The 25,678-nt window shown below is 37.2% G+C and overlaps 1 protein-coding gene across 1 annotated transcript in view; it reads left to right on the forward strand.

The window, feature by feature from the left end:
- The window catches only part of MUC6 (mucin 6, oligomeric mucus/gel-forming), a gene marked incomplete at its 5' end in the record, with an annotated part of 48,273 nt that overhangs the window by 17,547 nt on the left and 5,048 nt on the right, over positions 1 to 25,678 (forward strand). The window contains 31 exons of the mRNA XM_033514973.1: positions 1,292 to 1,345; positions 2,332 to 2,572; positions 3,182 to 3,308; positions 4,398 to 4,485; positions 4,885 to 4,994; positions 5,910 to 6,117; positions 6,935 to 7,057; positions 7,708 to 7,828; positions 8,142 to 8,280; positions 8,454 to 8,558; positions 8,890 to 8,962; positions 9,243 to 9,380; positions 10,234 to 10,395; positions 10,932 to 11,026; positions 11,656 to 11,788; positions 12,432 to 12,681; positions 13,824 to 13,876; positions 13,999 to 14,108; positions 14,852 to 15,003; positions 15,760 to 15,901; positions 16,335 to 16,445; positions 16,792 to 16,977; positions 17,406 to 17,645; positions 18,071 to 18,227; positions 18,981 to 19,124; positions 19,636 to 19,698; positions 20,534 to 20,581; positions 21,878 to 22,054; positions 23,115 to 23,393; positions 23,967 to 24,008; positions 25,148 to 25,195. Coding sequence (XP_033370864.1) covers positions 1,292 to 1,345; positions 2,332 to 2,572; positions 3,182 to 3,308; positions 4,398 to 4,485; positions 4,885 to 4,994; positions 5,910 to 6,117; positions 6,935 to 7,057; positions 7,708 to 7,828; positions 8,142 to 8,280; positions 8,454 to 8,558; positions 8,890 to 8,962; positions 9,243 to 9,380; positions 10,234 to 10,395; positions 10,932 to 11,026; positions 11,656 to 11,788; positions 12,432 to 12,681; positions 13,824 to 13,876; positions 13,999 to 14,108; positions 14,852 to 15,003; positions 15,760 to 15,901; positions 16,335 to 16,445; positions 16,792 to 16,977; positions 17,406 to 17,645; positions 18,071 to 18,227; positions 18,981 to 19,124; positions 19,636 to 19,698; positions 20,534 to 20,581; positions 21,878 to 22,054; positions 23,115 to 23,393; positions 23,967 to 24,008; positions 25,148 to 25,195 — 4,119 coding nt within the window. The remainder of the gene's footprint in view (positions 1 to 1,291; positions 1,346 to 2,331; positions 2,573 to 3,181; positions 3,309 to 4,397; positions 4,486 to 4,884; positions 4,995 to 5,909; positions 6,118 to 6,934; positions 7,058 to 7,707; positions 7,829 to 8,141; positions 8,281 to 8,453; positions 8,559 to 8,889; positions 8,963 to 9,242; positions 9,381 to 10,233; positions 10,396 to 10,931; positions 11,027 to 11,655; positions 11,789 to 12,431; positions 12,682 to 13,823; positions 13,877 to 13,998; positions 14,109 to 14,851; positions 15,004 to 15,759; positions 15,902 to 16,334; positions 16,446 to 16,791; positions 16,978 to 17,405; positions 17,646 to 18,070; positions 18,228 to 18,980; positions 19,125 to 19,635; positions 19,699 to 20,533; positions 20,582 to 21,877; positions 22,055 to 23,114; positions 23,394 to 23,966; positions 24,009 to 25,147; positions 25,196 to 25,678) is intronic.

The raw sequence follows: 25,678 nt of genomic DNA on the forward strand, positions 1-25,678 counted from the left end.
GTTATTGTGGAATTTTCTGCTTCTGGTTCTATTCAAAATAATGGTGGACAAGGACTTGGAAGCCAGAACACAAGGGAGGGATAAGCAGAAAAATCTCAATAGCCTCACAAAATTCTCTGAACTGAAAATAATTGGAGGCTGAGAGAGTATCTGTGGAAGTATACATGCTTGACCTGATGGTAGTCTTCCCTTGGGCAGGCTGTTAATGGTCACTGCTGGAAATAAAATACAGAGCTACATCAAACCTTGGGCCGAACCAACATAATTTTTCACTTGTCCTTTTCTGAAGAAATTTGAGGCACTGACTTCTAAATTTGAAGTTCATTCAATAGTCATTTAGTGTTTCATATCCATGGCAAGAATGAATAAATGTCATTTATTCATGACATATTTTACAGGACATGATGTCCCTCTGCTATGGGATACAGAAGGCTATAGCCCTTCTGAAAACACAAAATTTTCACAAGATCCTTTCTAAAATAAGTAGAGATATCGGTCCTAATATTTCAACTTTTTTTTTTCTACCCTATTATAATTACAATCTTCCTAGTAATTCATAATTTTAATGTTTTACACTATCATACTTTATTTCTGCATACCATTAGAAAGTAATTCTCTGTACTCCAAAGCTTGTTGCATATCAGTGGTTGAATGAAATTTTTTATCCAATTTGGGGAAAATGTGGAGGTGTAAAACAAAAAGGATTTTATATAATGAAAATTTATTATAGTAAGCATTTCTTTAGGCAGAAGAAACTGAGAGTGGCTTGAATTAGGAGAATTCTCATTCAGTATGAATGGAACTCATTCAGTGCATAGAAAAGCTACATGAAGTTCATCCTTAATGTAAAAATCATTGAAAGACTTCTGATCAGACAAAAAATTCCCAAATATTCAGGAACTCATCTCTGTCTGCTATCTGTACTTACAACAGGAGAAACAGTAGAGAATGGATATAGACTAATTAAAAGAAAATCCCTAGATATTATTTAGTAAACACTGAAATAAAAAGACAAACATATAATCTGGATTTAACCTTCCTTGAGTTATTGACATTCCCATTTATTATTTTTCTTTGATAAGATTTAAATAAAAACAAATACAGTGACCGTGCTCCTGTATTTATTGAAAGGGGCACCTCTTGCACTCAGACCATTGTGCAGCCCCAGGTAATCATTCTTTGGTACACTTCGGGGTTTGGTGGTCAGTATCACTCAGGCACAGTGTATTAAACTACCTGGACTTGGGCATGAAGGATCAGTGATAACAATGAGCCAATTCCTATTTTCCAGTCAGACCTTCAGGACAGAACAGAAGTGTGGAAGAGGAGTACTTTTTGCCAACAGGTAACCACTCATTGGAAAAAGTATTTTCTACGTGACCTGGATAAAACCAGTAGCATTCTGTAGTTATTTGATCTCTCCTTTAGAGTTAAAAGAGATGTTGTGGCTTTAAAACAATAAATGTAAATTGCATGTAGACTTTGATAAACTTATCTGATATTTTGTAACTCTAAGATACATTCTAAGATACCTGTGTTTCATATGATACTACCATAAGCAAAAATAATTACAAAATGAAAGTAGCCATCTAAGTCTGGAAATACAGAACTTAGGACATGATTTTAGATACTTCAGTAAAATTATCAGCTTCAGAGGGACTGTTCAAGTGTTTTAAGTAGGTGCAGAACTATCAAACGGCAAATGCTGGAGTTGTATCTCTTTTGTTTTAACTCATTTCCACATCTGAAAATATGTCTATTCAGATGAACATTCCACACTACTGCTTAAATATAAAAACTGATTAAAACATTTCATATACTTATAAAACTTTCTAGAACTTTGTCACACAAACACGCAGCCAAAGGAGTGTGGAATTACAAGTTGGGCTTTGAAAACTGTCTTTCGATATCTGGTGATTTGACTGTGCAGTTAATCATGATACACTAATGCTGTAGCTTGGTAAATGCTGTCACTGAGATGTTAAAGCTCTGTCCTGTAGTTTATCTGTCACCTTTGCAAACAGATCTAGCAGAATTCAATTAGAAGGTAAATCTTTATATTATCCATAGGAGTTGGAAGAGTTTTTCCCAAGCTAGGAAGTTAGGAAATTCTCCTCTACTTATAGTAAATGAGAATATTGCTCTCACTCCTAATACTGATTCACTTCCTGACTGGAGATAAAATTTTGAGATTACAAAAGAAAAAAAAATAGAGGGCTAGAATGCTGTTTACAGAATGAATCTGAATAGAAACTTAATAACTTGTCCTTGTATTTTTGTTTGAAATGCTAATCAGAATATGCTAAATCCATGTTTCTTTGTCTTTTATAGTTTTGAGCAAAGATTCCTGTTCTACCTGGGGAGGAGGGCATTTTTCAACCTTTGATAAATACCAGTATGACTTCACTGGGACTTGCAACTACATCTTTGCAACTGTATGTGATGAGACCAGCCCAGACTTCAACATTCAGTTCCGTCGTGGGCTGGACAAAAAAATTGCAAGGATCATTATTGAGCTTGGACCTTCTGTTGTCATTGTGGAGAAAGGCAGCATTTCTGTCAGGAGTGTTGGGTAAGATTCTGTCATGAATGGGCGTGAAGTGTTTGGAGAAGGCAGGGAGCTGGATAGCAGCTGCACTAAAGGCTGCTTTGTGTCAAAAATGAATTAACAAATTACTAAAGTTAACACACCTAGCTGGACTCTACTGCCATTGCTTCCCATCAAGCACTCACACTCTACAACATTCTCTTTATGGGTTTCTCTGATCTTGTCAGTTTTGGTCATAAGTCTTATATTAAAATGCCATAGAATCTCCTCAGGATAGTCGACATTAGTTCCACCACACCAACTTCATGGTTACAAGTTCTTGAAACATACAACTATGCTCTAATAAAATCAAACCAAGTGAAGATGCCAAGTCCTGTGCAAACACTCTCAGTAGTAGAATCAATATGCAACCCATTTTCTGGTGATTCTTCTATGAAACTATTTTGATATATTGATTTATATTGATCTTAAATCAATAGATACTTTCATGTGTTTTGAAATGTCACAGTAAAAAAGGAAAACAATTGTTTCATGTTGCTGCAAGTACTCAGACTGTGTATCATATCCAAAATAAATAACTAATACTTGCATAATCTTGCTATGAGTTTGGTTTCTCTTCTCACCTTATTTCAGTGTCATTCAGTTGCCTTACACCAGCAATGGAATCCAAATATCACCTTATGGACGCAACATCCGCCTGGTAGCCAAGCTCATGGAGATGGAACTGGTGGTCATGTGGAACAATGATGACTACCTCATGGTTAGTAAAATGTTCTCAGTAGAGTAGAGAAGAAAATTCTCACTGATTTACTGGAATGGCAAGAACACTCTGAACTTAATGGATGCTTTTGTGTCTCGTTCTTTTCCTGTTTTATCCATTCCTCTTGAAATAAACAGCTTTGCTTGTTACTTTCACTTGCAGCATTGGTAGTCACCAGTGCTGAGATTTGTGGATGCTTTGACACATTTTAATCTTTCCTCAGGGTATTCCAGCAGCTGCAATGTTTTGTTTAAGAGATCTTGTTTAAAGTTGTTTAGAACTTAATATTTTATGCCATAAAGTTTAGTCTTTTTTATTGGGCTTCCCTGGGATATATTTTGGTTTCAAACACTGAATGCTTCTACCAGTTTCTTTTTTCTTTCCTTTTTCTGAATCTTGAGGTTTTCTCCTTAAAATCCCCAGTACATTTTCTCAGTGTAACCTACGGTATTATTGCCACAAAAGACACTGAATTCTAAAATGATTAAGTTTCCTAAAACGAGGAGATGCAGTAAATTGTCTGGGAGATTTATCAGCATTACTATCACATATGTAAGAGACAATGCTACTGTGATGGGTTAATCTGGCCATACAAATAATATGGTTTTATTTCTCTGATCTAAGATTTTCATAGTATTTCATTGTTTGTAGCCAGTGGTAATACTACCATTTTAGTCTCTAGAACAATAGAGAATTGAATAACCTTCTTCTGAAAATAGATCTTCTTCCTGTAACCTTAAGTTTCTTAAGAGAATAAACCTGAAATTCGTGCTCTGTCAACAAAGATATTAGCAAGACTTCAGCATTATTTTCTTTTTTTCCTGGCTCCTTAGAATGTTATCCCCACTCAATTCCCTATGTCTTCAAATTTTATTCTTTTTATTAAATACTAATTTTAAAAAATCACTATTTGCCTATTGGGAAAAGACTTCACTGCTTACAAAATTCCTCCTTCAAAAAAGTCACTGAAATTAATGAGAATCACTTTTAATTGGGTGCTTGAACTGAATTTGTTTGATAAAGGTATATCTGTATAGATAATTTTACTTAGGATGATCCTTTTAAATCTTTTGCTCTATTTTATTTTAGGTTTTGGCTGAAAAAAAATACATGGGGAAAACATGTGGAATGTGTGGGAACTACGACGGCTATGAATTGAATGAATTTGTGCGTGAGGGTAAGAGACAGGGACATTTCAGACAGAAGGAGAATGAGTTAAAGTGAGTCAAGGTGAAAATTAAATACTGTGATAGCATTGCTGTGTTTCAGAAGTGAGTAAAGCAGTCCCATGGGGCACCAACATACCTCATATGATTATGCTACACTCTGTTATCTGCTATAAGCATAATATAATGGGTTCCTCACACAAGTGATAAGGACTCTTATCTTTCAGAAACAGGTGGTAAGGATCACACTCTCCTAACTTCCACAAGAGTCAGTTGTTATCATTGGGAAGATTAACTAGTAGGGCATTTAACAGTCAAAGAGTAAAATCAGAGTTTTGCTACATCACAGCAACAAGTAAACAAATCAATGCAGTCTTTTTCCTGATAAATTATAACCCTTCAATTTCCAGGTAAATTGCTGGATACATATAAATTTGCTGCATTACAAAAAATGGATGATCCATCAGAGATCTGCCTGTCTGAGGAGATACCAATTTCCACCGTTCCTCACAAAAAATATGTAAGATCTTCTTGGCTTCTCTGCAGCATGATTCTTAGCAGGGGGAGCATGACAGCTAGAAATCAACAACAGAGAGGCAGTGGTTTCGTAAAAATTACTTCCATGAAAACAGGTACAGACAACACCTGTATAGCATGATATGAGAGAGAAAAGGAGTGCTTTGCATTAAAATACATTTGAATAAAAGCCCACAGACATTTTAAAGGCTACATTTAAATCACTCGTAAAAATCAGTCAGCATTTAGCTCAGCTTTCTGGAATTCCATGCAGGTCATCACAGGAAATGCATGGAAACCAGTGAAGCTTTAAGAACTTCTAATCTAACAGCTAGAGACCTGACACTATAAGCTGTACAGATTTGAAGATATTCACAATGCCTAAAATGTATTGCCAGATAACTGGGAGAGCCACCATCAACTGCTAACACTCAGAGTTCTAAATTAAATCAGTGTGCCTGAGAACTTCTGAGACCTTACACTGCAGTAGGCAGCATGATAAGCAACACAAACATGCAGGCAACAGAAATGCACCAAGTGTGTTCTCAAAGAGGAATGAATTTCGTGATCTTCACATCTGGGATGTTTTTTGTGGAACTGAATTGCCATGAGACAATACATTTCCTGAGTGTAATGTCCTCAGCCATTTTTAGGGGGATTGATGGCACAGAAAGTGACTTAATTTTCAACACAATGAGAAGTGGAATTATTTTAATATATTGAATGATGGATTTATATTTCCTTTTATGGGAATGTGCGTGAATTTCTCATGCATTTTAAATACAAATACACGTAATTAAACTCTAGGGGGAAATGCAAACAAACCAACAAGAAAATCATAACTGGCAGTGTTATTCCATTTTGGTTTTCATATGAAGGAAACACCACCAGGAACAATTTTCTTCCTCTTTTTATTTAGGCCGTGATCTGCTCTCAGCTACTTAATTTGGTGTCACCAACCTGCAGTGTGCCCAAGGATAGGTTTGTCATTCGTTGCCAGCTCGATATGCAAGACTGCAGTGAGCCAGGACAAAACAATTGCACTTGCTCTACACTGTCAGAGTATTCCAGGCAATGTGCTATGTCCCACCAAATGGTGTTCAACTGGAGAACTGAAAATTTCTGCTGTAAGTTCAAATGTTTTATTCATGAGAGACTGTGCTTTTCTTTGTTTTAAACTTTAAACTTTCCCGTGTTTTAAATAGAGGGATAATGATAAATAACTGGAATATTAAAGAAAAAGTCTCTACTGTTTTTAATCAAACAAATTATTTTCTACAAAGAACAGTGGTCTTTGATAACGCTGTAAAAAGGAGGGCAGGGAAACCTCAAAGGAGAAGGAAGCTCAAAACACAGCTCCTACGTCTAGATCAGTGGCAGTAAAACAGATTAACATTGACCAAGTGAAAACTGTTTAACTTCTCAAACTTCCTACAGGAGGCTGCTTGCTCTAAGCAGTTTTCTTATTACTGTACTTGGAAAATTAGTCAGTGAAGAGAGAGCACTTTTAAATAGCCCCTGAAGTCTTTGAACCTTTTTGCTAATAATTGTCATAGCTCCTTTTATTCAAAGATGAATTTTAGTTTAGAATCCTTTCTCAGATGCCCAGCCTTCTTATTTACAATTACTGATTGGAAGTAAAACCTTGAAGTACTACAGAAAATGTGATTTGTGATACTTCATTAGGCTGCAGTTTGGCCTGTTTGCCATTCTGAAAGCTTCTGAAAAAAATGTTTCCAAGTTTTGGGGAAAAAAAAAGAAAAAAAAAAAGCCAGAGTGAATATATGATGGTAGCAAAGAATACTCAGAGGATGAAATGAGTATTGAGGCAGGATAAAAGAGTGTTGGTGTCAGAAATCAGGTATTTTCCTTGCTAGGTAGTAGATGAAATATCCTTCTATGTTTACACTTTAAAAATCTTAGCACTCCCACTGTTTGTTGCAGCTGTGGGAAAATGTTCTGCGAACCAAATCTATGAGGAATGTGGTTCACCATGTATTAAAACCTGTTCCAACCCAGAGTACAGCTGTTCCAGTCACTGTACCTATGGCTGCTTTTGTCCAGAAGGTATCGTTTCATCATATTCTTAATGGATCACACAAATGGTATTTTGCACATATCCAGTCAAGTGGAATGGACTGCTTAATAATGAACTAGCTGTGCATTTCAGGGCATTGTGCTGCTAGAACTGCTCTTTCTCAGGTGACATAAAGTAACTGTAGTCTTAAAGATGGCTGGTCACTCTTTGCAAGAACAGAGCTATGAATACATTTTCCTCACAAGGCCATGGTTTGTGATGGGATAATGATATGCCATCTGCTTAAAGTTCTTTACTTAAATATACATTGATCATGCACCAGGAAAAGGCAGCACACCTCAGAGGATATCTGCAATATTATGTGAATTTTATTATTTCCCTTTAAAATAATTCAATTACGGAAAATTATGGAAACTGTGATTATTACTATCATTTGCATTTCAAAATAGAACAATTGACTATTCTTTCATATGACAAAGTAGCCAAAAGCTGTTGTCACTTGTGAATATTCAGTTTCATTTTAATTAGGAGAAAATTTCCTGCATGCTACATCTCCGAATATGGGCACTGCCTGTGCAAGAATAGCATTATCAGGCTAATTTCAGAAAACATTCAAGCCATAATAATGGTAGTGGTAAGTGAGGATGGGGAAAATTGTTTTGTTTATCTTCTTTGGCAGGAACTGTTCTTGATGACATCTCAAAGAATCGGACATGTGTTCACATTAGCCAGTGTCCATGTACACTGAATGGGAAAACATATGCTCCTGGTGAGACAATGAAAGCAGCGTGTAGGACCTGGTGAGTAGCAACAGGTAGTTCCATGAGAGAATGAAAAGTACCTTCACCAGACAATTGGAAAGTTTTGCCTAACCTTTCAAAGAGCAGCGCTTTTCACGATTCAGGAAAGTTTACTGGCAATCCACACATGAGTTCAGCAACTTTGAATTAAGATGAGCAACCTTAACTGATAAATGTAGACAGAGAAAATCAAAGCAGAGAAAACATAAGGAGAAAAGTGATTAAAACTACATATTTCATTACTAGGAAGTAGCTGAGTTTTTAGAGTGTGAAGAAAAGAATAACCTTACACAGAATTTCTTGTTTTCTGTAGTAAATGTGTGATGGGTCAGTGGAACTGCCAAGACTTGCCCTGTCCTGGAAGGTGTTCCCTGGAAGGAGGCTCCTTTGTTACCACATTTGATTCGAGGCCGTATCGATTCCATGGGGTTTGCACTTACATTCTTATGAAGGTAATTTCCTGCAGTCTAGAAACAGAGAATATCAAATGGTTATGTTTTAGTCTGTCTTTGGTTTCCTATTGGAACACAAGCTGAGGACTTAATAAAATACACATTTATTCTACAAATCATTGTCATACTGATATAGGCTTCTCTTTTTACTTCTCTTTTCTCTTTCCCTCTAGAGTTCCAGCCTGCCACACAATGGAACCCTAATGGCTGTTTATGAAAAGACTGGTTATTCTCATTCTGAGACATCACTTAGTGCTATAATTTACCAATCTGCAAAGGTAAGTATTCCCTCCACAGGTTCCATCCAGCATTTCCTCACTAGATTAGCAACATAAGAGCTCAAAGTCATTGTTAGTAGCTTGTACTTAAAAATTATGGAGGATAGATACTGAAGATATGTTTCTGCTCATGTATACACAGCAAAGATCTCAGTCGCTACATCAGTTCAGGAAGGTTGAAAACTAAAAGCAGCATGTTATAATGTGAGAAAATGCTTGAATTTTTTTTTTTTTCTTTTACATAGATCATTAACAATGTAGTTGCTTAACTTACCATATAAATACCATCTGTAAAGATAGTTACTTCTGGTTCCATGTCCTCTTCTTACAGGACAAAATTGTGATTTCTCAGAATGATCTCCTTACTGATGATGATGAACTTAAGCGGCTACCTTACAGATCAGGTAAAAAAAAAAAGATGGGGAATATAAGTTATATCCAAATTAATTTTAATGTCTGTTTTTACACGTTACACAACCCAACATCTTTCACAATCTTTCAGTTGCTAATACCAGAGGTTTTAGAGGAAGGTTAAAGTATTTCCTTCTGCATCTGTTCCTCTGTGGAGAGTTGTGTGTGGGAGAAGAGTTGTAGACAGAGTGCTAGAACATTTAGATATGTGTTAAAATCGTTACCTTGCAGTATCACCAGCATCTCTATTTTTAAATGTGCTTGTTCCTTCAGGAGACATCACCGTTTTCAGACAATCCTCCATGTACATTCAGATGCATACAAACTTTGGGCTGGAACTTGCAGTTCAAACATCACCTGTATTCCAGGCCTACGTGAAAGTTGGATCACAATTCAAAGGCAGAACGCTAGGTAATTAAATAAGACCCTTTGCAAAGGAGAAAATGGGAATATAATTTTGAAAAGTTAGTATTAATCATTTAAGAAATCAGTTTTCTTCTCTAGATTCAAAGAAAAAAAATGCATTGGAAAACTGAATTGATTTTTTGCTAGTAACTTTAAAATTAATCAAAGAAACTAGAGGTGTCAAATTTTTCATACATAATATGATGCTGTTTTGTATTTTATGTGTGCCTTTCTCAATATGTGCTTTACTACACAATGAAGGAGCAACAAATAAGTCTGTGTGATTTCTGCACCTTGGAGCACACAGTTCTTTGAATGAAGTGCACAACCACTGTAAACACAACAAGCCTAAGAGTCTAAAAGCTTCTCAGCTGGTAATCACCAGATGGAGATGTTTGTTGCACAGCAACATTAGCCACACAAGCATATTTTGCATTCTGATTATGGGGAATTTCAGAGAGGCTTTGGCTTTTACAAAAAAATTTCGGCTTACAAAAGCCTAAATGCATATTTTGTCATTATGCATTTAATATACATAAGAAAACATGCAACTTCAAAAGCGTTCCATGGTCTTTCTCTTTTACATTATTTAAAAGCACCTTTATTTTCTAAAAAAACCTGAAAACTTCTCTATGATTTTGTCATTGATTAGAGGCTGACATTGTTAACTTGTGGAGGCAGAGGCTCAGCGACTGAGTGTGTACATAATCAAGATTCTCTGGCTACTTGACCTGAGTATTCATTGACACTGTGTGCAGAGCTTTTGAATTAGTTTTCTTACTATAGAATGAAGCATAGGCCATTTAATTTCCGTTCTGTTCTTTAACTTCGCCATCCCTTGCATTTCTGATGTTGTCAGGTTTGTGTGGCAATTACAATGGAGACACTACAGATGACTTCATGACTAGCATGGATATCACTGAAGGGACAGCCTCCCTGTTTGTAGATTCCTGGAGGGCAGGAAATTGCCATCCTGCCTTAGAGAGAGAGACTGACCCTTGCGCTTTGAGCCAGCTGAACAGTAAGTAGATGATGCTGTGGTAACTGATCTCTCCAGCTGGCTTTGTCCGACACTTCCATAAGCCCCTACCAGGGAAACGAGAGAGCTGGACAGAAACAGAGACTGAGAGTATTGAACATCACAAATTATGTTACCAACAAGTATTTCTGCTTTCTAGAATACATATCAAGTGAAAGCTCATCAGATCCTGTTCAAGAGATCTGGGATTGAGATGATGAATGAGAAGGGTTTGATCTGTCTAGTGAAACTGCAATGTTCACGGTTGTCTTAGGCTTGCTCAGCAGTACTGAGACTGAAATCCAAGTTTTGTCTTCCCAAGTATCTATTGCTATTGGTCTTAAAAAAAGAAAGGTGAAAAAGTAAAAATAGCTCTACTGAGCTGCTTGTACAAGAATAGAGTTTGAAAGCTAAGAAGTTGTCCTATTGTTCAGTGCATCATTGCCAAAAGTTCACCTAAAATACCAAATATTTTTAACATTTCCTTTCCAATTTTTTCCCCCTAACTTTTCCTTTTTTATGTTGTTTACTTTCATTAGAAATATCTGCTGAGACTCATTGCTCTATTCTGACCAAGAAGGGTACAGTGTTCGAGAAATGCCATGCAGTGGTGAACCCTATTCCTTATTACAAGGTAATACAGAGGGAATTCAAATATATTCCAGATGGGACTCATACGTGTCCCACACATTGAATCAGCAATGAAGAGAAGCCTAGGAACAGGTGTGGTTTTGAAAATTGTCTCCACCACACTGAAAGTCTGTTTGGTCACAGGCATCAGTCTCATCCCTGTGAATCAGAAAATATTTTTGCTCATGCTGCTGCTGTCCATGACAACAACTTTAACTGTTCAAAGTATTGATTTTACCCTGTGCATAATTGAGCTCAATATATTTGCCAATCTACACAAAACAGTTTTAATATTAAAAATGAGAAGCAGCAAATAAACAAAGGCATTTTTAGGATACTAAGTATATTTTATTTACATCAGCAATGCAGTTACTCAGATATTTTCCATCCGTTTTATTTATGCAATAATACGTGTCTTGTGTGAATTAGTTCTGTAATTCAGCATAGAATCATATTGGTTGTAAAAGATTTTTGAGATCATTGAGTCCAACCATAAATACAACAACACCAAGTCCACCACTATGCCACGTTCCTAAATGTCATGTCTACAAGTCTTTCAAATGCCTCCAGGGTTTAGCACTTCCAAATGTCTGGTCCCCAGTATCAAAGTACTCTCTATGTGTTTGGTTTCAGAGATGTGTCTATCAAGCCTGTAATTATGAAGAGACCTTTCCTTATATTTGCTCTGCTCTGGGATCATATGCACGAGCATGCAGTTCCATGGGTTTAATCCTTGAGAACTGGAGAAGCAGTATGGACAATTGCAGTAAGTAACTGAACCAACTCTTAGTAGTCTGCCATCAGATGAGTAATGAGGAAATAGGGAGCAGAAAGAAGAGCTGAAAGTGGATAATAAATATCCAACTGTTGGATACCCTTCTATTGTCAGTCTGAAGAGAGTTGTTATTTCATGACTGTATGAAAAGGATTATTCATATGCTTTAAGGTGAGCATGTGGATGCTTCCAGGACTTGATAAGTGAGATATAGACTAGACAGAAAAATAAAGCTATCCTTTAAAATGAGAAAGAGCTAGGGAAAACTGACTACAGATTTTATTTTATTATTTTGCAACTCAGATATAGGCGCAGGTATCACTTTTACTCAAAAATACATTGATATTTCTGCTAAGTTTCCTTTTGCATTGTTAAATGCCAAGACTTACAAAAAAGCTGTAAGGTATTTTGCCTGCATGAAACTTCTGAACAGCTGCATAGTTGGCTATTAAGTGTTGGTCTGCAACATGTTTTGCTAGAGCTCCACATCCACAGGAAGAGAAGCAACAGGAAGCATTAAACATTGAAGCTGCTGACACAAAATAAGCAGCACATCCTAAGCAAAAGGACATTATCTTTCACAAGGAACACGATCAGTAAGTGAAGTTTAACATACACTTGTCTTGTTTTATAGCCATTACTTGCACTGGAAATCAAACATTCAGCTACAACACTCAAGCATGTGACAGGACATGCCTCTCACTCTCCAATCGAGCCCTGGAATGCCATCCAGCTGATATTCCTATTGAGGGCTGCCAGTGTCCTAAAGGAATGTACCTGAACCACAAGAATGAGTGTGTTCGTAAATCTCATTGTCCCTGCTACTTAGAGGACAGAAAGTACATTCTGCCTGACCAGTCAACAATGACTGGTGGGATTACCTGGTAAGTGTGTCAAGTTTAAAGGTGAACAAACTGAAAACGGACGTGAGGGGTCTTCATGTCTCTGTCAAGGGTCAACTTGACAGTAAGCAGATAAGCACCACACAGCCACTTATTCCAGCAGCATGTGGAAGAGAATCAGGACATCAGCAAGAAACCTTATAGGTAGAGATATAGGCAGTTTACTAAATTTCTTTATTAATAATAGGCAAATAGTTTATTTAATAAGCAAAGCAGCATGAACAATAAAATCTAAGTAAGGAATTTATTCAGAACTTCCTTTTGGCAGGCAGCCGTTCAGAAATTTCCAGGAAAGCATGAATTTGCCATGCATAATGGTTGGTTGGGAAAATGAGTGCTGGAACTCTGAACATCCCTCCTTTTTCCTTCTTTACCTGAGCTTTTATTGCTGAGCTTTGTGTGGTATAGTATGGAATCTTTCTTTGGTCAATAGGTCAGCTGTCCTGGCTGTGTCTCCTCCCAGCTTTCACTTAGAATTAAAATAATTTTTTTTCTCAGCCTCCTCCCTGGCAGGGCAACCTGAGGAGCAAGAATGCTGGGACACTGCTCAGCACCAGCTAAAACAGCACTGTGTTACCTACAATGTTTTGGTCACAAGTCCAAAACATAGCACTATTGAGCTTCTACAAAGAAAATTAACTCCATTCCAGCCCAAACCAGTACAGTCTCTTTTATTTTTAATAGCATAAATTTATTTTTCAAGACATCTTTTTTGCCCTTTTCTAAACTAAAAGTATTCTTAATTCAACTGAAAGCATTTGATTTACCTTCAGCTTTAAAATATTACTGAGAAAAAATAGAAAATAATAGCTGAGATATGATTATTCTTATTAGGGGATTTTGTCAATATCACTTAGCTATATACAAACTTCTGGAACGACTTGATAGACCATCCTTATAGTGACAATTGCCTACTAGTGATAATAGTGATAATAATAAGCTACTATTCACTTTCCAAACTGATGGTAATGTATAATACAAAAAGTGAAGAGACTCATATTCCACTTCAAAGGATGGGAAGGAGATAATAACATGAGTGAAACATTTTTAATAAAACAATTTTGCAAAAAATCAAAATTTCTTTCTTAGAAGAGATTTTCATTTATTTTTCTTTTTCTCCCTAGCTACTGTGTTAATGGGAGGCTAAGTTGCACAGGCAAACCTCAAAATCCTGCAGGTATGCATCTGATATTGTTTACTTAGAAACATTTTTTGTCCTTTATGTTGTAAAATTAATACTTCACTGTTCTCTTCTATGTTAATTTCTCCTCAATGTTCATTTTTCTTCCTTTTTCCTAGAAAACTGCAAAGCTCCTAAGAAATATATATCATGTTCTGACAATTTAGAAAACAAGTATGGAGCTGCATGTGCCCCTACCTGTCAGATGCTGGCTACTGGAATTGACTGTGTGAGTTTCACAGCTCTGGGATATTTATCCTTTTCAGAGAGGTTGAATGTTCTAGTTGTTACTTAGAACTAGACTACATTGCTTCTAAAGAAATAAAAAAAATTTGTTTTATCTGACATGATGCAGTTAAATATCAGGCTGTGGACACAGAAATTGTACATATATTTAAGAAGTGATTAAAGAAATTAATTGCATTAATTAATTAAATTCTATTAGAATCCATTAAGGATTTTTATCTACATGACTATAATCTCTGGCTCAGGTACTCCATAAGCTGTGACTCCATGTCAATGGAAATAAGAGATTTATGCTTCCTGATCTATTTTTTATCAACTCTCTGCTGCTGTTGATCACAGAATGCAGGACACCTGGGCTAGGTGAAGATCTGGGCTGTCCTGATAAGGGTTTTCTTATATTAAGGAAACAGACTGATTGGAAGAATTGTAATAAGCTTCCTTGAGATGAAGAATTTTCTGTTGTACTGTTTCTGAAAGAGTGGTAGTGACGTAAGACAAATTTTTCAGAGCGTTCAGGTATGTTTAGTATCTCAGACATCAAGTACATGTTACAGCTTCAGTGAAACGAGTTCAGCTGACAGCATGTTAACACAAGGAACATCACAAAACTAAAATCAAACCCAAACAGAACTTAGCACAGGTTCAATCCCGACACAGTTCAAATCCAGGATTAATTGCATCTTACATTATTTTCTCTTTTTTTTGCAATCTGTTGGTCTTTCCCAGATACCCACAAAGTGTGAATCAGGCTGTGTCTGTGCTGATGGCCTCTTTGAAAATCTCGATGGCAAGTGTGTGCCAGCTGAGGAATGTCCATGTGAATATGGTGGCCTTGCTTATGAAAGAGGTGAACAAATCCAGACTGAATGCGAGATCTGGTAAGAATCACAGGGTTTTTATTGCAGATCCTCTGTTTCACTGAAGTGTACAGCCACATAAAAAGAAGTGTTTAGCTGACTGGAGAGTAGGAAATGGCAACAGCTGTAAGGAAGAAATACCATGACAGAGTACAGGGATTAAGAGAGAGAGAAGCTTAGCATTTGGTAATACATGCATGGATAAGAGTCATTGTACCAGCTTCAAGAGTAATTTCTGCCTTAGGTATGTTCAGGAATAAAGGCATCCAGTAGGGCCTGTAAATGATATGTGATTGTAAATGATATAAAGTCAAGTATTATCAACAACTCTGCTTAAATAAAGATTATGGCAAAATCTTTCTTCTTTTCTGCAACCACCCTCAAAAATATTTTTATCTCTTTAGCAGTATTCTCAAAGTATTTTATTCCCTTTCTAGTTAATAATCTATTACTAAAAACAAAAAACACCCCCTAAACTACACAGAGCAGTGACTCCTGATCTCATTAAGAGCAAAAATAAATGGCTTTTATATACCATTTATTTCATGAAAAAGCACAAAAATTATTTGTTTTCTTCTTTATTATTAATTCATTTTCTAGGCAGTCCATAAATTTTAATAATGGTTTTTATATTAAATGTAATTTGGTCTCAGTGTACACAAGTCAATTAATTGAACATGCTGTCGATAAAAGTGGATGTATATAAAAATAAGCAGGTGAAGATGGCATTTCTTTCTTTGAAATCTGAATGTGGTTACTTTCTCTTCTCACTCCCAGCACTTGCACAAAAGGCAAATGGAAATGCGTTCAGAAAACAAGGTGTTCCTCCACCTGTAATCTGTATGGAGAAGGCCACATCACCACCTTTGATGGACAGCGTTTTGTGTTTGATGGCAACTGTGAATACATATTAGCTATGGTAACCTGCTTCCTCCTGGTTATTTCAGCAGCATTTCAGCATCAAGAAATAGATGGATTTAAGATTCTAATAAAAATATTCTAGGATGCATCAATAAACAATACAGCACTTTGAATCTTTATAACCACTTACTGAGTTTTTATAGATTATGTTTATTTCAATATTTAGAATGAAAATATTTTACAAGTTAAAAACTTCATAATTTTCATGCAATTATAACCAATTTTAGATTTTTTAAAATAATATGTTTAAATAGTCACTGTATTATGTACCAGACAAATAAATCTTTTAGAGACATTACTTTAGTTTGACCAGAAGAGCAGAGGTCATCCCCTCCCAAAACAGAATTACTCATGACGTTTTAAGTTGGAAGACTTCAGGCACAGTCTGTTGAGCCTTTCTGCTTCCTGTGGTTTGTTTTGGGTTTTTTTAGGATGGCTGCAGTGTTAACAGACCCATTTCCTCTTTCAAAATTGTTACTGAGAATGTCATCTGTGGGAAATCAGGAGTTACATGCTCCAGATCCATCAGCATTTACCTTGGGGTAAGCTCTTCTTTCTGCCATTATCCAGATAAATAGATTTTAAGACCAGGTTTTCTTAATTTTTGGAACCTTTACGCAGAAAGGTCTTGTAAATGAAATTATGTGCTAAACTTAGAGCCTTGGTTTTAATAGGAAATGCCATAGTTTTTTGTTTGTTTTTTAATTCTCATGTTGTGTTTCATTCTCCGAGAATCTCGTCTGTGTAGAAGCCAGGAAATTTTGAAGTTTACTCCATGGTGAATTGCTCAACCAAAAAATACTGTTTTCCAGCTGCAGTATCACTGCAGTATCAGAACTTCAGCATGGAAAACATTGAAACTTGATAAGTTCTAACTTTTTCTTCCAGAATCTGACAATCATACTGAGAGATGAAACCTTCGCTATTTCTGGGGAAAATCCTGGTGTGCAGTACAAAGTGAAAAAGAATGCACTTCACCTGATGTTTGATATCATTATCCCAGGAAAATACAACATGACCCTTATTTGGAATAAGCACATGAACTTCTTCATCAAGATCTCCAGAGAAACACAGGTATTGCAGAATAATTTCCTTAAAGTGTCCCTCCATTCAGATTGAACTGCACATTTGATTACAGTTGCCTTGATTCTCTGTGATGGCAAAGGTTTTCCAGAAATGTTACTAGCAATTCATTTTTATAATTATCTCCAAAACAGCAGAGATCTTCACAAGAGGCTAACTTTTAACTTTTTAAGGGATTTCTGTACTGCATTCAGGAAATTTTTGAGCTAAGTGCTTGTGATTTATGCAACTGCACTTTTAAATTTGATCTCTAAATGATGACAGTTTACAGTTTAGAGGAGAAGCCCATGCACAAGTATGTTATGAGAGAGTATTTGTAGATGACATTCACTCCTAAAGCACAGGAAGCTGTCAGTAATCAAAAGGGAAGGTGAGAATTTAACTTGCTGAACTGATATTGGTGCTTTCATTGAATCTAGGAAACGATCTGTGGTTTGTGTGGGAACTATAATGGCAACATGAAGGATGACTTTGAAACTCGAAGCAAGTACGTGGCATCAAACGAGCTGGAATTTGTCAACTCTTGGAAAGAGAATCCTCTCTGTGGGGATGTGTACTTTGTAGTGGACCCCTGTAGCAAGAACCCTTATCGTAAAGCATGGGCAGAAAAGACATGTTCCATCATCAACAGCCACATTTTTTCTGCCTGTCACAATAAGGTAAGAATGTATTTGCTGGGTTTTTTTTATTTATAGGAGTAATCTGTATTCTTCCAAATGCTCACGCTCCAACTGGTGATTTTCTGTTTCAATAAGATACATTTAAAAATTTTTTATGGCTCACATTTATGTTAATTTTCTTTTTTTTTTTTTTTTTAATTTGCACTTCGCCAGCCCTTTTGTGAACATAAAAGCTAAGTATGGCATTAACTGATTAATTAAAACTACAAGAGTGAGAAAAGAATGAAGACTTAAGAATCAGGAATTTATCAGTCTGTTCATGATGCTTGATATTGATGAATGCATTTTCAGGTGGCGAAAACCATTGAGAAATGTGGATATTGCTGAAGTGGCTATGCATATACATAGAGTATAATAAGCAGAAAATAACCTTGGAAAATGAATCCTGTCCTTTTGCCACACAGGTGAATCGGATGCCCTACTATGAGGCCTGTGTCCGAGACTCCTGTGGGTGTGACATTGGAGGGGACTGTCAGTGCATGTGTGATGCCATCGCAGTCTATGCCATGGCATGCTTGGAAAAAGGCATCTGCATTGACTGGAGGACCCCCGACTTCTGTCGTGAGTTTCCTTAAGCTCTCCTTAAGAGTTTAAGAGATTAAGAGGTTTAAGAGATTTTTATTGTCAGTATTTGGCAACATAGGAAGCTTATCAATAACCACCTCAAAGTTTGCAATTTCTCTGTGGGCAGAGTTGACCTCAGTCTGCCAGGTTTTGAAATCTATACTTTTCTGCTAAATTAACAAAAATATTTTAACTCTTTTTACCATGGAGTAATGAGAGAGAAAATAATGTGGTCACAGAAAGCAGATTGTTTCTTCTGCTATCACTGTATACTGTATGTGTACTGTGAGTTTGCCAGCAGAGAAAGCATAAAATTGTAAAAAATGTTTCATTTGAGCTATGATGAAATCACCTTCTGTGTGGATGCCAAGGGAATGAAGACAGCTGTGTTGGCTGGAACAGTGTAAAACAGGAAAATGACATTAAGCTGTTCCAAAACACATATAGAGGAAAAAAGAGGAAGAACATGCTATAAATCAATGTTAGTGTTCACTTTTGATAATTTTCTTTCCACATTTCAATATATTGTGTATGAATAGTTGGGGAAATGCCTGCATACTGTACTTGAAAAAAGAAACTGATTTCTGTGGGTTAACATATGTATTTGCATCAGAATCTAATCACTTCAGTGAAGTTTTTTTTTTATTCCAAATGTTAATTAATTTTGTCTTCCTCCTAGTACTTTGAAAATATGCCATTGATTAAAAAAAACCCACAAACTGACTTTTCTCTTGCTTGTCCTTTTTTTAGCTGTCTATTGTGAGTATTACAATTCTCATAAAAGAACAGGCATTGATGACGCTTTTTCCTATGGCTACAATGATGACAAATGCACCTGGCACTACCGGCCTTGTAACTGTCCAAATCAAAACTACAAATATGTCAATATTGAAGGTAATAACCTCTACTACTGTAAACCAGGAAACAGTAACATAATTGTTTTCAGTGTTGTTTTGTTGGGTTTTTTTTGTAAATCAGTCATACCACAGTTAAATAATTGTAATCTAATTGATGTTATTTTTGAAGACATTTTGATGATCTTTTTCTTACTAGTAGAATACATAATGAACTTGGTAGATCTGCTGTATTTTTAGCTTTATATCAAGCTCAGCCTCTCTGGGAGAGAAATTCTGACTTGCACCAAATCAAAAGAGTGAGCTGTACTTAGGAAAGAAAACATGTGGAGAGAGCAATTAATATTTTTATTAAAGAAATGGACATACCTGAAGAAATCAAACAAATTCCTACATAGAAAAAACCTCCTTCAGAGGATAACATTGTAAATGCTTACCTGAATAGATGATGTTGCAATTTATACTATTTTTAATAACATAAATATAATACATTCAATTATAAATAGTGTAAATGAGAAATGTAAAACAGACTTCTCTTCCGCTTTCTTCAGGCTGTTACAACTGCTCTCATGATGAATACTTTGACCATGAAGAGGAAAGGTGCATGCCATGTGGTAAGCAGCATTTCTTTTTCCACAGTAACTTGAAAACCATACTACAACATTTGCACAGACTCACAGAAGATATTTTTCTAGTATCTCTCCATAAATGAGTATTCAGCTAAACATAACTTCCTTTCAAAATAAACCCATTACTATACTGCTTGTAAAATAAAATATTGGTGTTCTAGTCTGTGTCAGGCATAGGCTCAGCAGAGCTGTGAGTCTCAGAGGTATTCAACACATTTCACAGGAAAAGGGAACATATAGCAGAAGAGCAGATTTAGCTACTGGACTCAGTAAATATCTTTTTAGAGATTTTTTTTTAAAATTAACTTGAGATTTATTACCATATGTCTTATTTCCATGAAACCTTATCTTATTGAATAATGTTTTGGATAGACTCTAGCTTGACAGGTTGAATTTTTATGCAGATGTAAAAAAATCTGTAAGAACAAAGTGCTTATTACAAAATTCTGTCTTGTGTAACCAGGATCTCAGCTAGTGTTCTCCATTACATACAAAACCATGGTCCACTATCCCTGAAAACTGAGGGGCCCTTAGCAATAAAAGTCATAACAAAAATGGGAAGAACTTATTGATGTTCATTATAATAATGAGATGTATTGATTTATTTGTAATTAAGTCCTTTAATGTGAATTTGACCACTGAATTTTTTATTATATTTTTCAAATATTACATATTGGAAATGTGTAACATTAAATAATTTCAGGAATACCTCGTTAATTAGCCCAATTCTTGGAATCCAATCCAATGAGATCTGCCTTATCTGGGATATTTTAATATGCTCCTATTCACAAATTTAACCTGTTTTGCCTTTATGTAACAGGACAAGTAAATGTTACCACCACACCGGAACCATCTTCACCTTCACCAGGTTAGTTTACACAGTTGACCAACTGTGTAACTTACACACTGATATTATGTCCTGATATATTTATGAAATCAGTAATGCCCTTTTCTGTGTGATATAGCAGCATTATCAGTTGCACATGCATGAGGTGAAATGATGAAAAATACCCTGGTACCAATATCCTGGGCTGCATCAAAAGCTGTGTGGCCAGCAGGTCAAGGGAGGGCACTGTGCCCCTCTGCTCTGATGAGAGCCCACCTGGAATGTTTTATCCAGCTCTGCAGTCTTTAATTCAAGAAAGACAGAGGAGGGCCACAAAAATGACCATAGGGATGGAACACCTCTCCTGTGAGAAAATTCTGAGACCTGGGGCTATTCAGCCTGGGGAGAAGAAGGCTCCATGGAGGCATCTTTGTGGCTTTTCAATACTCAGATGGGGCTTATAAGAAAGATGGGGACAGACTTTTTAAGTAGGGCCTGTTGTGATGGAACAAGGGGTAATGGTTTTAAATCAGAAGAGAATATATTAAGACTAGATATAAGGAGGAAATTGTTTATGACGAAGCTGGCAAAACACTGGAAGATGTTGTCTGGAGAGACTGTTGAATCCCTTTACCTGGAAGCATTCAGCTCAGGCTGGAGAGGCCTTTGAGCAACCTGATCTAGTTGAAGATATCCCCACTCATTGCAGAGTGAGAGGATTAGATTATCTTTAATGGTTTGTGCCAACCCGAGTCATTCTATGATGAAAAGGATCTCACAACAATTTATGTCCTCTCTTACTACGGATTGGCCATATAACACTTCAACAATTGAAAAAAAGTCTTGATGGAAATGTGTGACTGACTATACAAAATCCCTATAGCCTGATACAGGAAAGGAATCTACACATGATGATCTTAAATTTGTTAGAAATTCCATTAATTTCCCTGAAGACAGATGGTATTAGAAAACTTTGAACTGTGGGTTGTGTGAATAATGAAATTATGGATATTATTGGATATAAGATTGGAATATTGTTCCGTCTCTGCTGATTTGAACAAGTATTTATGCCAAATTCACTTTAAAGCGAAGAAAAAGGTATAAAGTGTCTCCAAGAATATCTGTCTAATGTATTCACTGCACATAATAGCAAAGGAAGCAATGGATACCAGCTCTTCAAGGTTTAATCTAAAAGGTAATGGGTTTTAATAGTAGCTACTGCTAATAGCTGTAAAAACACTGGTTTCACTTCAGAAAAATTCCATTTCTATAGATACATTATCAATAGATTATTGAGGACTATTTCTTATCTTTTCGTTTTGATTTTTTTTCTCTTAGTAATAACAGTGCAGCCTAAAGTAACAAGGAGCTCTACCACAAGCACCTTACCAACAGTACCTAGTACTTCTGCAACAGCTGTATCACCTGAGACTACAAATCCAACAATAACTGCAAAAATTACAATTCCAAGAACTTCACCCTCAAAACCTCTTGTCACAATAAAGTCAACAACTGGTAGGTTTTTTAGTGTTATTGTCTAAAATAAATTATGCTAAACTTGCTGTACATTGTTGAGATACCATTCCTAGGAATGCATTTCAAATTCATACAACATCCAAGCATTAGACTCCAAATCATGAAGCAGGCAAAGCAGGCTTCCAGAAAGGAGTTTGTAAACAAGAAATGCTCAGAAGTGTAGATTGAAAGTGCATGAAAATATAAAGGATGTAGGCATTAGGTTAAAAATGCAACCAAAGAGTGACTCATCTGAGAAACACAATTAGAAGTTCTACAAGCACTGAGCAAGCCCAGCTCCAGTTGGGTTTATTAGCTCAGCTTCAGCCTCTTTTCCACTGGTTCATTTATGGAGTTCAAGGAGCACCCAGTCTATTGACTGAATAATTAAGCAAGCCCCAAAGCAGAATCACACAGGTATCAGTATAGCAGCTTTGTCTAGGCTTCTAAAGCCCTGTTCTCTGGACAATGACTGTGCCAGAATAAATTACTCTCTGATTCTGTGGCTTGTGGAGCCTTGTTTAGCCTCATACCAACGTGCACTTCAGCTAATAAACCATCTTGGACCGTGGTTGTCAGGGAGAGCAGAGGTAAAAATAGGTCCCAAAGGAGTCAACCACATGAAAACTGACATTGTGACAGATGATTTGTGTACTGAGGCAAAGAGAGTCTATGGTATGATGTTATTTAGCTTTTCAGTATAAATTGCAGAAAGCTGCAGGTGTGGCTGATTTAGAACATAACAAAAGCCAAAGGACAAAGCCCATACAGACTTTAGCCAAAGTGACAACAAAGCTAACTAGTTATAAAAATTATATTAAACAAATCTAATACAGGAAAATACGCAAAATCAGAACAAAGACAGATATGAGACAATAGAAAACAAATATAAGTATAGAAATATTTGGTAAGCTTATGAGAACATGAATACAACAGTCATACTGAAAACATTAAAAAAAATAAAAATATCAAAATATGAATAACTTATTTATAATTTATCTGGTTTTATTTTTTCTATTAATTGGTTACTTACATTATATTTTTACCTTTACTCCAAAAGAACATACAACATCAATTTTTACCACACCAAACATGACTACAACCATCACTACCCCTTCCATAACTACCTCAATGAAAAGAACCGTAGCCACTACACCAAAGTCTGTTCCCTCATCACCTTCTGCCTTGTCAACTGCTGCTTCAACAGAGACAGAACGAGTAGGGGTCACCTCACCTCCCTTCAAGACCACCACCAAAAAGGAAACGACAGCCTCCTCAATGTCTACTCAAACCACAACTCAGAGCACAACTTTCAGCCAGCCTAAACTAACAACAGCAGGTAAATAGCACTTTCTTATATCTGTCAGGTGAAGCCATCACTCACAAGACATATGTCAATATACCCCTTATGAAAAAAAACAACCCAAGCATTCTTACTACTAGTGGTCTTAACACTGCAAAGCAAGCATCTGACATCCAAATATGTTGTTAAAGCTAACATTTCTCTTCCAACACTTCCCCCAGATTTAGACAAAATCTCTCTTTGCTTCAAAGCAAATTCTAGAAAACTCACAGACCAGACTATGTATTCCCCCTACCCATTGTAAGAAATACTCCCGCAAAAAATACTAACCTTTTTGAATGTCTGACACTCAATATACAGACAAGGTTGGTCTCCTCTGAGGCTGTATGGCAATATGAATTACTACAATAGCAACCGACAGGCTGGGACAGTGTGTGTGCAAAGTCTACTGTAGTGGGAGGGCAGCTGTGCACTCTTTCCCAAATCCAGGTCTTTCACAAAGTACTTTTGGGGTGCATGTATCTAGGTCTTTTTGTGCAAGCAATTACAGCTTCCTCTAGGAACCTTACCAGCTCCCAACCATTACTAATATTCATTCTTTCATCACAGAGAGTGAAGGAACTGAAGAAACCACTCTGCATTACCCAGAAGGTGAGTAAAGGGACTAGAGAGATGCCCTTGGCCTAAGACTCTGCTTCACTTACCTTAGATTTTCCAGATGATGGTCTTGCCCAGTTTGGCATGCCTGGGAAGGGGAACAAGGCTCTTCTTTCTTCAGGAGCTTCAGAAAAAGGCAGGGAGTGTCAAATTGTCAGAGGCACCCTTCAGACCCACCCTCAATCAACTTGTGCTTTTCTCTCTGTAGTTGTCACCCACATAAGACCAACGTTGACACAGCCTGTGCAGCACATCGTCACACAGACACAGACCACCCCTGCCCCATCCACCAGCAGCACCTCTGTCCCAGGAGAGACTGGCCCTGCCACCAGCCCAGAAGTCCCGCTGACAAGGACATTTCCAAGCTCCAGCTCTTTGTCTGTCACCTCCACTTCATCTGCTTCTTCCTTCTCCTCAACCCAGCTCAAAACATCATATCCTGGTAAGGCTCCCTCCTGCCCTTCCTGCTGTTCTACCTGCTTCTTCCAGCTCCCACCCTTCTCTCCTAAGCGGCACGTCCCACAAAGGCCTCAGTTTTGGTACTCATTCTCAGTTCTCCCTGCTATTGCCGTGGGACACCAGCAAGTCCAGCAGGCTTGACCCACACATGACCCTGATTGTATCCTCCTCCCTGTGATTTCAGGGCTTTGGCTCTGGGGCATAGGCCTCTATGAGGGTTCAGGCATCCATGAGCTCCTGCTCTACAGCTACCAGACACAGGCTAAAATACCTCCCTCCTCTTACAGTGCTGCCCTGAGAATGCACAGTGGGGCAGGGGTGAACAAAAAGCAGGGAAACTGGAAACACATCTCCAGTTTACAGCTCAGGACAGTTTTGAGAGAGAGGCATAACTCAAGGCATCATCTCCAGCCAAAGGATGCCTAAGCCCTGGCACACCCATGAAAAGTGCAGTTCAACAAATATGACCTCATGGACAAATGCTGACCCTGAGTACAAAAGTCACCAGTGGAGGGTGGGCAAGAAAGTGTACACTCAACTCCAGGCTAAAGTTCTTTCAACTCATGTGCCAGTGTTGGCTTGGTGATCCTCCTCTGGGGAGATGCCAAAACAGGCTTTGCCTAGAATCCTTCCCAAAACTCAATCATTCTTTTCTCTCATCCCTTTCTTTGTAGCAAGGGAGCCAACCAGAGCTAAGACACCAACTACTAAAGTAGTAACAGGTGAGTGCTCTGGTCATGAAAGAGATAAGTCATCCCTGGCCAATGCATCTGTATCCCTTCAAGAGCCATGGGCCTCCCTTAGGTCTCTCCCACAGGAGTCTGAACTAAGCGAAGTTTAAACTACCAATAAACAAGTGATACCTCTTCCCCACTCAACAGTTCTGGGAAGAATGAGATGAGATAAATTACTAGAGGTCTATCGTCAAAATGGTCAAGAGCAAGCACTTCCAAAAGAGAAGCAGAAAGGATGGAACATATTTAGGATAATGGGCACCTTTAATAAATGAAAAACAGAAAACTCAAAACCAACCAGATGTAGTAGGAACTAGGTCTCCCATCCTGGCCTATAACTTGACCACAAGACCTCAAAAACAGAAGAGCCAACAACACCCACTTCCCATAAGCCAGCAACATAAAACTGACCTGTGCTTCCCTCCTGGCAGCCTTCACCCATGAACACTCAACTGTGCCACACATTGTGCC

The sequence above is a fragment of the Parus major genome, chromosome 5, assembly GCF_001522545.3.
Source record: "Parus major isolate Abel chromosome 5, Parus_major1.1, whole genome shotgun sequence".
NCBI classification, from domain to species: Eukaryota; Metazoa; Chordata; class Aves; order Passeriformes; family Paridae; genus Parus; species Parus major.